The sequence below is a fragment of the Frieseomelitta varia genome, unplaced genomic scaffold, assembly GCF_011392965.1.
Source record: "Frieseomelitta varia isolate USP_RPSP 00005682 unplaced genomic scaffold, Fvar_1.2 scaffold_989, whole genome shotgun sequence".
In the NCBI taxonomy this organism is placed as follows: domain Eukaryota; kingdom Metazoa; phylum Arthropoda; class Insecta; order Hymenoptera; family Apidae; genus Frieseomelitta; species Frieseomelitta varia.
This window is the reverse complement of record NW_025110799.1, coordinates 48,409-62,459: the sequence shown is the minus strand read 5'-3', so window position 1 is coordinate 62,459 and position 14,051 is coordinate 48,409. Positions and strand designations below refer to the sequence as shown.

Sequence of the window (14,051 nt, the reverse complement as noted above, 5' to 3'; positions counted from 1 at the left end):
ATTTATTTAGGAATTGTATAATGTATTTTTCGATAATTCTTTTACTTTTGTGATTTAATAACTTGTACAAAATTCTCATATTCTTGCTATTGAACTGTTACCAGTATTAGTGTCAGTACTTAATCACACGATATACTACAGGCAGGTGTCATTTATTTAAAATTAATGCTTAAAACAAATATGAGTTCTACATGAGTTCTAATTTTGGATTTTGTTTATATAGTTGCTTTAACAATAATTACAATTAATAAAACGTTTAACACTACTTCTTGATTAGTATGAGTATTAATAATTTGCAATCATTAATTTTAGGTAATTATATAACCAAATTAACTAAATGAATTAAATTAATTTTTTGAAATTTGTATGTTTAAGTAAATATGTATTAATTAAAAATATTCTATAAAAAATAATTTAACTTTATATTTGTATTAAATATTTAAATTCTGCATGTAGATTATCATTTGTAAAATTTTAAAATTACCAAATTTAAACACCTGCTCATCAACACTTTTAATAATAAATAAAAATATGTAAAATATTAGACTGTTTCGTAGCACATTTGTAATGATTTCTGTGATTTTTCGATGAAATTTTCCTTTGATATAAGTGAATCGCTATTGCAGAAAGCTATTAAATAAATATTTATAAAAATATTAGCTATTAAATAAAGTTTCATAAAAATATTGTACCTATAATATGTCCATGAAATTCTATAAATGTATTATCGATATTATAACTTAAAATATATTTTGAAATTCTGTTTTATACAATAATTTGCAACTATTTTCATTACAGAAATCAAATATTTTAGGAAATAATAATTTTTTACACTCATTCCACTTACAACTACATTTGATACATTTTTTTACATTTCAGTGTACTTTCTAATTATTTAAATTGCTTACAAGTTTTCACTCATTCAACATTTATTTCCATCAATAAAACTTATTATTTAATATTACTTTTTATTCCCTTATTTATTATTTATATGTATGACAACGAAATGTTAAATCATTCTTCTACATCATAATTCATAATAATAGTTCATACTTAATATATTATAATTTATAAGTAACAAGTCAGAATTAATTTGAAACCATAAATGAAACTATATATTCTAAATATTATAAAATTTAACATTAATTAGTGAATATAACAAATTTCTAAATTTACGTATGATTTTATTTTTATCAAGTGTCTCACAATTACAATAATATTTATCAAGAATCATTAATGAAACATCGATGTACTTTAATGTACAACTGCAATAAAGCAAAATTTCATTTCCACTATTTTGTTGAATATTTATAATTAAAAATTTTATCTTTTTACTAATTTTCAAAAATTTGTTTACCTATAATCGACCATTATAAATATGTAATTAACATTAGACTGTTAACTAGGAAGAACAAAATAAATCATCTAGTTTCTCGATACTTGAACTTAATATTTTATTTATCTAGAAATCTTCTATTTTCAATATATCATTATATTTTTATCGTACATACTTACATTAATATTATATTTTTATTTACAAGAATTAAATCTGGTTTAACATTAATCTTAAAGTCCTGTTAAGAGAAATTTCTATTCAAAACAAATTTACCATAAATTTTAAGAAAGTGATGTTTTTTTGAATTTTTGAATTTTGATGAATTTTTAATTTCTTTGTAAAAAAGACTCGATAGGTATTTTTTCATCTCGATTCTTTTTGCCTGTATTGTTTCATATTAAATTTTCGCGACATCATAAAAACCTGAATAATTTATTGTACAATATTGATTGAATCAAATAAAAAATTAACGCGACGTTTGTATTACATATCTGTCATATCAAAAAATAAAATTAAAACAGAAATTTTATTAAATCTTACAAATTGAAATTAAAACAAAATTAAAATTCTCCGCCGAATAATTCTATCCATTACTTAAATCCAACGTCGTTTAATATTAACTGCAAGTTTTATTTTCTTAAATAACATCGCATAACTTTCGAAGACATATCAATAAAACTACAACTCACGTATCATATAACTTCATCTTTTTGTACATTACTGTAAAATAATCATTTATATTAATAATATAATAATTTATAGAATCTCAAAGTAAGGAATGTTTTACAAAATGTGATTCGATATAAAAAATATTTTTACAAAATTTATAACAGCGAGACACGGTGTTTACAAGTTCTTCTTAATTCTTTACATTTTTCACAGCTTATACAGTTACTTATACAGTTTTTAATATAGCCCTCAATACTAAAACGCGACGAAATTCGACATACTCAGCTTTACAATTTCTAACATGAATTAATATTTAAAGCGAAAGAATTCATGAATTATTATATAAATTAGGTGACATCGGTACGCTGTGGCTGCTTGAAATGTTGCCTCGAGGAGTCATGATATGCAATACCAACTCGCAACATTTCACCATGCCGAAACACGTCGTGCGGAGAAGACAGAGAAGGCAAAGATGGTAACGACGGTAATAAGCAATTTAGCATACTGGCACTACCATCTGATGAGTAAATTCCATTATTGGCAGAGACAATAGGGGCCGTGCTTGAAGTTGACGCAGAGACCAGAGTAGAGTTAGCACTTTGATCACCATTTCCCAGTACACCTGATCCCATCAAACTTCCTGTTCACAAAGACATAAGAATATCACATATTGCACATACTGCTTAATTTATTTCGTACCAAGTAGTCAAATGAAAAAGAGAAGAAATAAGAATAATATGTAATAAGAATATAATGTCTTTCATTAAGTTAATTTTATGATACACTGTTAAATATTAATTTTATGAATTTTACAAATTACGAAAGTTGTTTCATATTCTTAGTGACGTCTTCAATCATTTTTGTATAAATATAAGTCTTTTAAAAGTCTTATTCTGTTGATAACACATTAGGCTTATTTTCAAAACAAATTTTACAATCAGAAAAATGTTGCTTTGATCTTCTCTTTTTCTTTGAGAATAATTACTTGTAATTTAAGAAAAATTGCAAACGTACATTAATTAAAATTTGTACTGAATTCTTACATTGTCACCAGATTTTTATAATCATCGAATACTTTAATTTAGTAGTGTATATAAATTGATTTTTTCTACTAATTTCGATTGCTTTTTCATTGTTTGTAACTTAATATAATCAATGTATTTTATTAAATTTATACATTGAGAACAATTTCTTTTTTTAACTTTATATACATATAAAGTGTTGTACAAATGTTACTTAAAGTATGCATTCAATGACAAATATAAATTGAAGATAATCGTGCATATGATTATTTTAAATAAACATAATATTACAAAAGAATTTTGCAAACAAAATAATTGACAACATTTTTAACATAAATACTTGTATTTTGTTTCTTATTTACTTACACTTACAATACAATAACTAAAAATAATTTACAGTCTCTCAACATATGATGGCAAACAAATTAAAATATGTAAAAGTTACAAGTTTTGATTCTTATTTTTATCTGATTATATATACAAAAAATTAATCGTAAGAAAACAGTTACAGAGAACTTGACATCATAGGAAGATCGATACAATATTACTTTCTATTTTTCTTTCAATTTATATACTATATCAATCAATCAATCAATTAATCAATTTACATAAGTATTATATGATTTCAAACGACACTTTTGTTTAATTAATTAAACAAATTAATTACAGATATTTAAATATATTGATGAAACAATACAGACTTTTATACTATACCAACTCATATTTTAAATCATAAAATTTATATTTTATGTTACAAAAAAATGCTAGTCTTTAATATTAAAAAAAGTATCGCAAAATAATACTGAAATTAATTTATCTTATATAAAATAACTGAGAAAAATATAAATTATTAAAGAGAAATATTTACGTATTCTACTAATACAGTATATCATATAATAAATCAATCAAAATCATTGTAAGAAGAAGACTTGAAGTATTTTAAATATTAATTAATATTATGATTATGAAACTACAAATTATAAATGAATAAACTTTTTTTAATACCACAAACTTTAATACAAATTATTAAAATATTAGTTGTTATACTCTGTATCATCAACTACCAAAAGTAATTGTATCAATCATTCCTCCTTTTCTCTATTTCAAGCTGCTAAGCATTCACCTGCAAGGCTGACATTCGATGCATTGGAATTGACTGTCGAAGCGATGGATAAAGAAGTTAACGTCGACAAGTCGGTATTCTCTACAACTCTTGAATAATCCGTCCTTGTTATATGTGGTGGACAAATGGATGCGAGTGTTGATCGAACAAAATCGTTATTTCTATCAGTTCTTCGGTGCCTCATGTGAACACCTGATTTACTACTGCTACCAAATCCAAAGTGTAGAAGCTCTAAATGCCTTCTTAAATTTCGTGATTGGCGCAAAATTGCCCCGCAAAGTGGACACGACGCCGGCTGATCAGACATGCTTCGTGCTTTGGACAATCCATCTCCTAAAATTAATTCCGTCAAATCTAAACACATTCAAACACACCTGAAAAAGATCACCACAACAATAGGCAATAATCGAATAAGTATACAATCATGGATATTAATCTGTATGTATTTATTGTTCTGACCTTTTTTTTTTTTACCGCTAAGACGTATTGCGACTCCATAAAAGTAGATTAATAGTTATAAATAAATAATTATGCAAAGTACGTACAAAAAGGCCATGTACAGAAAATATTTGCAAAATATTTGCTCGAAGAATTACGACCTGTAGATATTCTTTTATTTAAAAGTATACAGTCTATGATAAAATAAACTTTTGCTATTCTGTCAAACGAATTTGTTACTTATCATTAGTTAAATATACCGTTAACGTAATTCATAATTCATATTGATTTTTGTTTACACCTATTAATTGATTGATATTCTAAATAAAATAACTGCCAATATTTTATAAAGGAACATATAAATTAAGTTTTTAATTTCTTCCTATTTAAGTAGGAACTGAAATTTCTGTCAGTTTATGTTATTATATAAAAGTAAATTCTTTATATATGTATATAATACATTTTTATTTAAATTTGTTAATACGTTTTTATTTAAATTTGAATATTGAGACTTTGTTTTTCTTTTGAAACATATCGACAGAAATCCGAATTCTACTTACACGTGTGTAATGTTAAAATATTAATTTAACATTTTATTGGCAAAAGAAATAAGAGAAAAATAAGCTACAAAGATAGATTTCAATAAGTTTATATAAAACTGATCATACACAGTTATTGCGTAAGTGAATATTTCAAAGATATCGAAAATTTAGAAGTATTTTGCAATACTTATACCACCGCTCTCACTAGGCATAATTTTTCATCGACTATTCCCATTAACCCTAAAGATACTGCTCTTACTTACTAACGTGGAAGATTTTTGTATACTTTAACTTTATTTTGAACGTTCATATTAAACGTTTCGTTTCAAGTTAATTTCATTAATTTTCAATGAAAAAACTCCTAAAATAAGATTATAAACTATACATGTAATATAACAATCAGTTCATTCTGAGAAATTCTACAGAATAATGCCAATCCGTTATAATTTTTCTTAACTGATAAACAATAGTTCGAACATAAATTCATATAAGTACATTAAAACGATAAGTAAAAAAAAAAAAAACGGATGCGCTTCCTTAAATTAAATTTATTACATTACAGAACAAATTGACGAAAAGAAACAAAATAGTTTCACAATCACAACAACAGAATCGGAAGATTCTGTTTGCATCATATCTTCGTTTTCAGTTTTTTTCTGTACATTCATCTAGCGATAGTCGGAGACGGAATGTTGCTCTGAGGGGAAACAACACTCGGGCCCTGTGATGTTGGCGAAGGAAGTGGACTGGGCTTACAAATTATTTGCTCACAGGTACTACTTCCACTATCAGTTCCGTACGTCATGGACTGCTCATTATAACTCGATAACTCGACTTCAGGCTTTACTTCTATCATCATTGCATCGGCTGGGGAACTCTGAACCGGATTACTACTAAACCGATATTTGCACGAGGATAATAGGTGTCTACGTAAATTTCTCGCTTGCCGTAACGTAGCACCACATAATGGACAAACACCTGGACAGTCAGATGCACCTCGTATTTTAGACAAATTCATATTGCCTGTCAGTCCACAAGATCCTGTTCCAGCTGTTGAACCCTGAGTAACTAGTGGGAGTGGTATACCAGGAGGAAAGCCCATATTTAAAGGACCAGGAAATTGCGGTATATGTAGTGGAGAATATGGCTGCATTGGCATTAAAGTGTGAAGATGCGATTCATTGTCCGATATTTGATCTTGATGCGTTCCTGCTTGAGAACTTTCTGCCGACACTGGTTGCGCTTCTTGACCACGGGGCGAGTGACAACTTCGATGATTTGAATATTCCAACCGATCGTTCGCTGTTAACAGACACAAACACAATATTACCATGCAGGGCTGAACTGATTTTCACATCTGAAATTTTCGAATCATTATAGCATATGACGTGATTGATTAGACGCAGTTCAACCCGATTGATGGTTGTGCTTGTGTCCGTTCTAATATATGAAAGCTTGAAAGGAGCTTTAAACACTTATGGATTATGTTCCAAAAACATATTAATAAATGATGAAAACAATATATCGGACACAAAACACAAGTAGATATTGTAGATATCCATTCTTGCCAAAATTTGCTACTAAACTGACCATTAAATATACATAACAATATAATGATCAACTCAGTTCAATGTACAATAATAAAAAGAAGATTGTACTTAAAATATATAGTAAAAAAATGATATTTCTTATTATTCGAAGTAAACATTAAATACGAAATTATAACAAATTTAACGAATATAATAGTTACAAAATATGCTACAATACAAAAAAGTTGAATATTTCTTACCTGTATCATCGCCATGTTCCGTATTATCTTCATCTTTGTGATCATAATTTACCGACCGACTATTATCACTTCCATCTACAGTCCTATTTTCATTCTCAGTAGTATTAACATTGCGTGGCCATTTTCCAGAAGATGAAGATGACTTTCTCCTTTTTTTTCTTCGCTTCAATGGAAAATACGGACTAATGGTTTCTTTTGATAAAGTTTCATTTGCTGTTGGTATTGCTGATACTGGTACCTCCTCCCCATTCTAAAGAAATAAAGATATTAACCATCTTTTCCTTTAAAAATCACTGTTGACTAATATTTACTTGATTAAAAAATTGATAAATATATGGTACAAAGAAAAATATAAATATTTCAATGCAATGTATTATTTAATTATAAAACATACCTCAGTCAATATAGTAGGAGGCGTTAATCCATGAATACAAAGACAATGAGCAGCTTGAAGAAGTGAAGGTAATTGAGAAGGTTCTACACTCACTTCACCACGATACACAAACTCCAACAGTGATTCCAAATCATCTGCTCCTATACCCGCTAACATAACTACTGGATGTTGACATGGTGTGCTCTACTTGTACAAAATAAATTTAAGGACAAGCTGTAATTATGCTGCGTAAAGCATTCAAAGTAATGAGAAAAATAATAACCTTTAATAAATCCAGTAAAAAGGGACTAGCTGCGCAAAGAACTATTTTATGTGCAGGGAAACTGCGTCCACCAGCAGCCAGTGTCACATCAACCAAATCTCCATGACCTCTTAACAATTGTACCGCAGATGCCAGTGATGAACTAAACTCTCCCCAGGAAAGGCTATATAATTGACCACTGCTTCCCATTCTGAATAATAAATTATACATAATTCAAACAAAATTCATGATATTATAACAGAACATTATGATACAGTAATAAGAAAATCAGTATTTCCATATTGTTATAATAAAATTGGCTAAATCTATAATCTATCACAGAGAAAATAAAGAGAATTCAACATATATGCATTTACTTGAATACAATATGTGGATCCGATGTTAATAAAGATTCGAGAAAATTGACCACTAACGGTAACGATACGTGCTCGTCTCCCCCATCCACATTCTCTTAATTAGTGCCCCCACCCCAAAAATACGATCTCGGCGTCGTCTGAAAGTTAACCTAGCAAAAACTTACACCACGAAAAATATAAACAGAACATCAAAGAAAAATGCACGATTATAATCTGACGTAATGGAATTCTTTATATTTTAATTGGAAACAAACAAATTGAAAAGAACTTGGAAATATGCGTGATAGAAAGTAACTCACGTTGTCTTAAAGTTTATCGCTGTAAGTTGCACGTTATGTTACAACAAACCACATTTAATTCGTTGCTCACGCGTTATAGGAACAAGAATGACGCTGTTATCTTTGTAATTTTATGAAATAATTGTTTTCTTCAGCCAGATAGATATATGAAGATTTCGAAATTGAAATTCAAATACTGTCAGAAATTATCGTGCACGTCACATTTTACGTGATTGTGCTGCCATCACATTACCAGTGAAATAGACACTTCTGACTAAACTAAAAATTTTGGCGGAAATAATCGAAAATGTAATAAAATCAAACAGACTTTCGACCTATAAATGTTTTTAAATGCAAGAACTTCTATTAGTTTCCTTAAAAAATGCTTCTTATGTTATATTGCTGAATTATTTAATTCATAATACATTGCAGAATCAGATGCAAAAATTTACAAACAAATCAAATGAAATACATATTAGACTGTAGGTCACTTTCAATGTTTAATTCGGTAAATACAGAAATATATTAAAGATACCTTATTAAATACTATTTTAGTACAATTGATATAAATTAAGACTTGGGAAATATATAATAGTATCAATAATGTTTAGTGAAAATAGCATCAATTTGCAAACAAATTGTAATGAAAAAGAAAATTATTATACCAAGAATACTATGGAAAAAGAAGTTATAAAAGCGTTACAAAAAGAGGGTATTAAATTAATTATATATATAATTAACTACATTATACAATAATTTATTAGCTCTAATTATTAAAGCATATGCTATTTTTTTTATTTAGATACAACTAATTACGAAAACATTAAATACTAAATTTCAATTTTTAGAATATACACTAAATAGGGTAAACAGTTATGGAGAAAATTTGTTACACATTAGCGCAGCAAATGGATGCCTTGATATTGCAGAAGAGATTTTCCGAAAACACGATTGCCGTCAAATTATCGATAGAAAAAATAAATTTGGTTGGACACCATTAATGTTGGCAATTCGTAATAAACATATTAAAATGGTGAAATATCTTTTACAAAATAATGCTAACATAAATGAATCAACTTATTTAGGTATTAAAAGAGATTGGAAATTTTATTTTTTTAATACAGTAAAATTACAATATAAAAATACATTGTTAAATTTAAACATGTACATGTATTTTTGTTGGTTTGTAGGCATGTCTGTTTTTGGATTAGCAGCAGCAATAAATAAAACTATGTTTGAAACTGTATACGATGCATGTCCAGCAACACTCTTAAATTCTCTAAATGATGATATTACACCACTTTGTATTGCTGCTATGAAAAATGATAAAAATTTATTTTTTAAATTGATAGAGTTAGGATTTGATGTTTCCAAAAATAGTAAGATATTATATATTTTTCAAAATTTATGAAATAATAATATGCAATATTGCTTGAAGATTTTCTATTCATTTTAAATAGATTACTATACTCACATTATGATGGAACAGTCAATAGTACCAGAAATAAGGAACTTAGCAAAATATTTTAGCATGGAAAATTATTGGAATGATAATTCGGATAACATTCCTACAGAAAATAAATCAGTTGAAAAGGACAACTTAAATTTTTCCAAATTAATAAATGATAATAACAATAATCTGTCTCCTTCAAAAGTTATTATAACATCCAATACTGATGATTGTAATAACAATATGAAAAATTCAAAAAAATTTTTTAAATCTTTTACATTAAGTTTACCAACAAATCATGCAGAAAATATTCAGTGTAGTTTAATTTCACCTAATTTGACCCTTAATGAAATGTTACCTAGTTCTCCAAATATATATTTTACAGAAAATAAATATAATAAGGAAATTAATATTACAAATGAAACAAAAGATAAACAGTTAGATAAAAACGAAGTAGTATTTCCTTGTGCAAAAAGTAATGTAAATGTAAACGAATTACCTTTGCAGAGGTATATTGATATATGTTATATTACATATATTACATGTAAAATAATATGATAGTTTAATTTTATCATATTATTAAAGATTGCAGTCTATTCGACCATCAGACTTAAATATCCAACACAAAGAAGACCTTGATACTACTCTTGAATATGTGCCTGAATTTAGTCCACTGCGACCATCAAACGTTCCTCCAAATATAAATGATGAAAATGTATTTGGGGAAAATACACCAACACCACCACGTTACAGGACACCCCCAAGAGGGATGATTTTAAATCCAGAAGAAGCAAAAATGTTTGTTTTACTAAAACATCATGGATTAGGTCAACATTTGCCTATATTTCTTGAACAAGAAGTAAATATATCATAATTTTATTGTAAATTATAATAACATAATGTTGATTGATACCATACTAACTCATAAATTGAATGTTTTATTTGTTTTCTATACATTTGTTTTAAAATACAACAATTACTTACTAAATATTATATTGTAATTTAATGCTTATTTATTTTAGGTTGACATTGATTTGTTTATGACTTTAACTAATGAAGATTTAATTGAAATTGGTATAGAAAGTGAAGTTGATAGAAAAGCTATATTAGATGTTATAATATATTATAAAAAGTCAGACATATAAGAATACATTTGTTGTTATTAATTATTTTTTATTATGTATTATTGTTTCATTTTATTGTATGATTTAATGTATAACAATTAAAAATATATTATATTATGTATTTAATACTAATGATTTCTATTTTTAGTATTTATTATATCAGCATATTATTTTTTTTATAATAATATATATTTAAAAATATATATGACACTTTTTGCTTAAAATGTACTATATACGAAATTGCTGTAAAATTTGTGTATTTTTAATATGAGATAATATTTTGTTAATAAGTTCAGTTTTTCTTGCTTTAGAATTATGTGGAATTGAATGCTTTTTGAGCCAATCACTTAATTCACTATTCTTCATTTGATCTAATTTATTCATTTTTGCCATTGCCTCCACAGAATTTTGGCCCTATTTAATAAAGTATAAGATAATTATATAAAATTTTTAATTAATAATATAAAGTAAATATACTAGTGCATACTGATAAAAATATACTGCTATCTTCACTGGATTTAGCTTTTGACAATTTCTCTTTTAATGTTAATTTTTTTTGTTTTTGTCCCTCTTCTTGTGTTAACTATTTTTAAATGAAAAAGATTATAAGTAAAATAAAAACAAAATGATAAAATATGCATATCTTACGAAAAAAATGTAAAAGAAGGTACCTCTTTTGTTTTAACATAAGAATTCGTTTTTTGAATTTTAAAGTATGTGGAAATTGTTTCTTCTTCTGATACAATAAAATTATTCTTTGAATTTTGTGATATATTTCCCATGATAAAATTATTTCTCATATCTTGTGTAGATGAAGCATTTAAATATTGAATATCTGAAACATTGAATATATGAAATTTATCTTATAATTAAAATTATTTTAGAATTATTTTTACAATTGTATTATTATTTTAGTACCATTTTGATTACCTTCCACATCCTTGTTGCTTAATTTTATTCGCTTATTTTCATCAAATCGTACATTATGAATTTGATGAATTTTAGTTAATTGTGTTTTTGATGATGTAGCAGTATTTGTATCTTTTGTTAATCCATCTACATTTTTATCAGAAAATTCTAATTCTGAAGTAATATTACTCTTTTCCTCAAGATATCTATCTAATCCTTTATCTTTTGCTACTACATTGAATGATACATGTGTATTTAGAGACGTCTATATGAAATAAAGTATCAATTGAAACAAATTTTTTTTTTTCTTATAAGTATTGAATAAAGATTATTACATATCTTTTGTGACTTACTGTATTAAATGGAGTATCTTTGGATATTTGTAATTGTTTACCACAAATTATAGGTAATTTCACAAGCATATCAGACAAGAAATGTGTGATTGTAGACTTTTTATCTCTACTGGAAATAACTTCTAATGGATTTTTTGCTATACACATATGAGGATATGTAAAAACTTTAGATTTAGGAATCAAAAATTTAATTTCATAATATAAAATTCCATCTTTAATTTTTGGCAAGGAATATCCATACTGAAATATTATATATATAATATGTATATGCAAAAATATTTGGAAGCAATTTAAATTATAAAATACACAAGATGATACATAGACATTTATACCATATTTTTCCAGTGTCTACGTAATTGTTCATAATCTTTGAAAACACAGTTTGCTGGAAGTTCTTTAGATACAGATAATAATTTGCCTCTCTTCATGCTATAGAAATTTTAAAATCTTATTTTAAAACTTTATTTAACTTTTTATAAAATAAATGTAGACTGATATACATACAATAAAAAAAATTATCATTACCTTGGTAATACATATACAAATGGAAGTTTATAATGAGATAAATCAATGTATCCTTTAGGGTCTGCTAAAAAGTGAGATATAATATATGGTGGAAGATAATCTTCAAGTGTTATGTATGGAATTTTAATTATTTGTGCACGAAGTTGTAAACATATATTATTTTCTAAAAATTTATTAACTATTAATATATAAGATTTTTTGCTATTATGATATAAAGAACAAAATTAAAAATCTTTTATTACCCTTTTTAAGTATGTCTAATTTTAATCCTCTAATACCTTCTACAAAATTATAAAAATTTTTTCCTTGAACAAAATAGTCACCAACTTTGTTCCACAAAGGACATATCTTAGTCTGTATTGTATAGATAAGACAATTTTTGTAAAGTTCCATAGTAACTGACCGTAATCCTTGATACTAACAAGAATAAAAACTAGTTTATTATTAAAATAATCCATTCAAAGTTAATGGAAATTTATATCTTGAACAAACCACTAATTTAAAATTTTTTAAAATTCTTTCCAATTTTCCAGCTTCAAAAAATTTTTTATATCCAATGACAAATATACACCTTTCTGTTCCCAATACTGGTGAAGCAATAACATCGGATATTAAATGAATAAGTAATCTAAAATTATATTATTCATAAAATGTGAAAATTATTGTTGAAACATTTAAAAAATTATAAAAAAAAGTTTTTAATTTATAGGAATTATGGACTAACCGGCATTTTAATGTTTGCCAATGAAAATATGATTTTGCTGATGAATCGTGAACTTCAATAAAATCAATTTCACAAATTGCACAACGTAAATCATTTATGTGCGAAAATGAAGCGTACAAAACTGATTGTTCTTTTCTTTCGTACATAAGTTTACAAGCATCCATTATGCAATTATGTAGTTCGTTATATATTTTTAATTATTTTATGTTCTTTTAAATTTCATATATTTCCACATATATGATATATATTTTCGAATGTATAGCCAACATTAAAAACATTAAAAGCTCCAGAAATACTTTAAATTTACTTTCTATGAAAAATTTATAATGTTCTACTTTGAATTATTTTAAAATTAAATTTATAAGTATAACGTCTAAATTTTTTATGTTTAAAGCAAATTATAAATTTTTTTAAGTAAATGTTTCAGAACTACGTTAAAATGTAGATTAGAATGTAGATATAATTTTCATTCTAAAGACAACTTAAAATGTTGATCATTGAAAATATGAAAAATATTGTTCCAAGAAATATTCTTCTTAAATTCATGATTCTTATTCCGCTTAATTGATCTCTTTCTTATCAGTTCTATTCTATTTTATATTATTAATGTACAACTTAGCTAAAAATCAGAGTCAAAAATCAAGAATCAAAAATTTTCTTTAAGAAGCAAAACGGTTCTTAATAATTAAACATATCTCCATCAAAACATTTAATATATTACAATTTCTAACAATTCAGTTCAAACTTTTCCAATAGG

At 26.0% G+C, this 14,051-nt stretch overlaps 2 protein-coding genes across 7 annotated transcripts; one reads left to right on the top strand and one right to left on the bottom strand.

Moving 5' to 3' along the window:
• Nucleotides 1-2,181: 2,181 nt before the first annotated feature.
• On the bottom strand, nt 2,182-13,485 carry LOC122538390 (protein abrupt-like). Of its 5 annotated transcripts, XM_043672419.1 has the most exons (6): nt 8,231-8,361; nt 7,576-7,765; nt 7,314-7,496; nt 6,920-7,169; nt 4,151-4,483; nt 2,182-2,645 (listed from the first exon to the last, which is right to left on the bottom strand). In XM_043672419.1, exons 2-6 carry the CDS (start codon nt 7,762-7,764, stop codon nt 2,353-2,355), a joined length of 1,248 nt encoding a protein of 415 aa, XP_043528354.1. In that variant the 5' UTR covers nt 7,765; nt 8,231-8,361; the 3' UTR covers nt 2,182-2,352. The 5 variants fall into 5 exon arrangements, with proteins under 5 accessions (XP_043528354.1, XP_043528355.1, XP_043528350.1 ...); XM_043672420.1 differs by lacking the exons at nt 2,182-2,645; nt 4,151-4,483; nt 8,231-8,361 and adding exons at nt 5,222-6,432; nt 13,295-13,485; XM_043672415.1 differs by lacking the exons at nt 2,182-2,645; nt 4,151-4,483 and adding an exon at nt 5,222-6,432.
• Nucleotides 8,023-10,835, top strand: LOC122538389 (probable autophagy-related protein 17). 2 transcript variants are annotated; one of them, XM_043672414.1, is made up of 6 exons: nt 8,023-8,251; nt 9,058-9,294; nt 9,400-9,588; nt 9,670-10,168; nt 10,245-10,518; nt 10,682-10,835. In XM_043672414.1, the coding sequence occupies exons 2-6, from the start codon at nt 9,210-9,212 to the stop codon at nt 10,802-10,804; spliced, it is 1,170 nt and encodes a 389-aa protein (XP_043528349.1). In that variant the 5' UTR covers nt 8,023-8,251; nt 9,058-9,209; the 3' UTR covers nt 10,805-10,835. The 2 variants fall into 2 exon arrangements, with proteins under 2 accessions (XP_043528349.1, XP_043528348.1); XM_043672413.1 differs by lacking the exon at nt 8,023-8,251 and adding an exon at nt 8,768-8,921.
• Nucleotides 13,486-14,051: the final 566 nt, after the last annotated feature.

Coding starts and splice junctions, on each gene's coding strand:
- LOC122538389 (XM_043672413.1), top strand. CDS start 8,813: ATGTTTAGTGAAAATAGCATCAATTTGCAAACAAATTGTAATGAAAAA. Junction 9,295..9,399: donor AAATGAATCAACTTATTTAG/GTATTAAAAGAG, acceptor GTTGGTTTGTAG/GCATGTCTGTTTTTGGATTA. Junction 9,589..9,669: donor ATTTGATGTTTCCAAAAATA/GTAAGATATTAT, acceptor CATTTTAAATAG/ATTACTATACTCACATTATG.
- LOC122538390 (XM_043672420.1), bottom strand. CDS start 13,458: ATGGATGCTTGTAAACTTATGTACGAAAGAAAAGAACAATCAGTTTTG. Junction 7,766..13,294: donor TGGCAAACATTAAAATGCCG/GTTAGTCCATAA, acceptor TTTATTATTCAG/AATGGGAAGCAGTGGTCAAT. Junction 7,170..7,313: donor CTCCTACTATATTGACTGAG/GTATGTTTTATA, acceptor TTATTTCTTTAG/AATGGGGAGGAGGTACCAGT.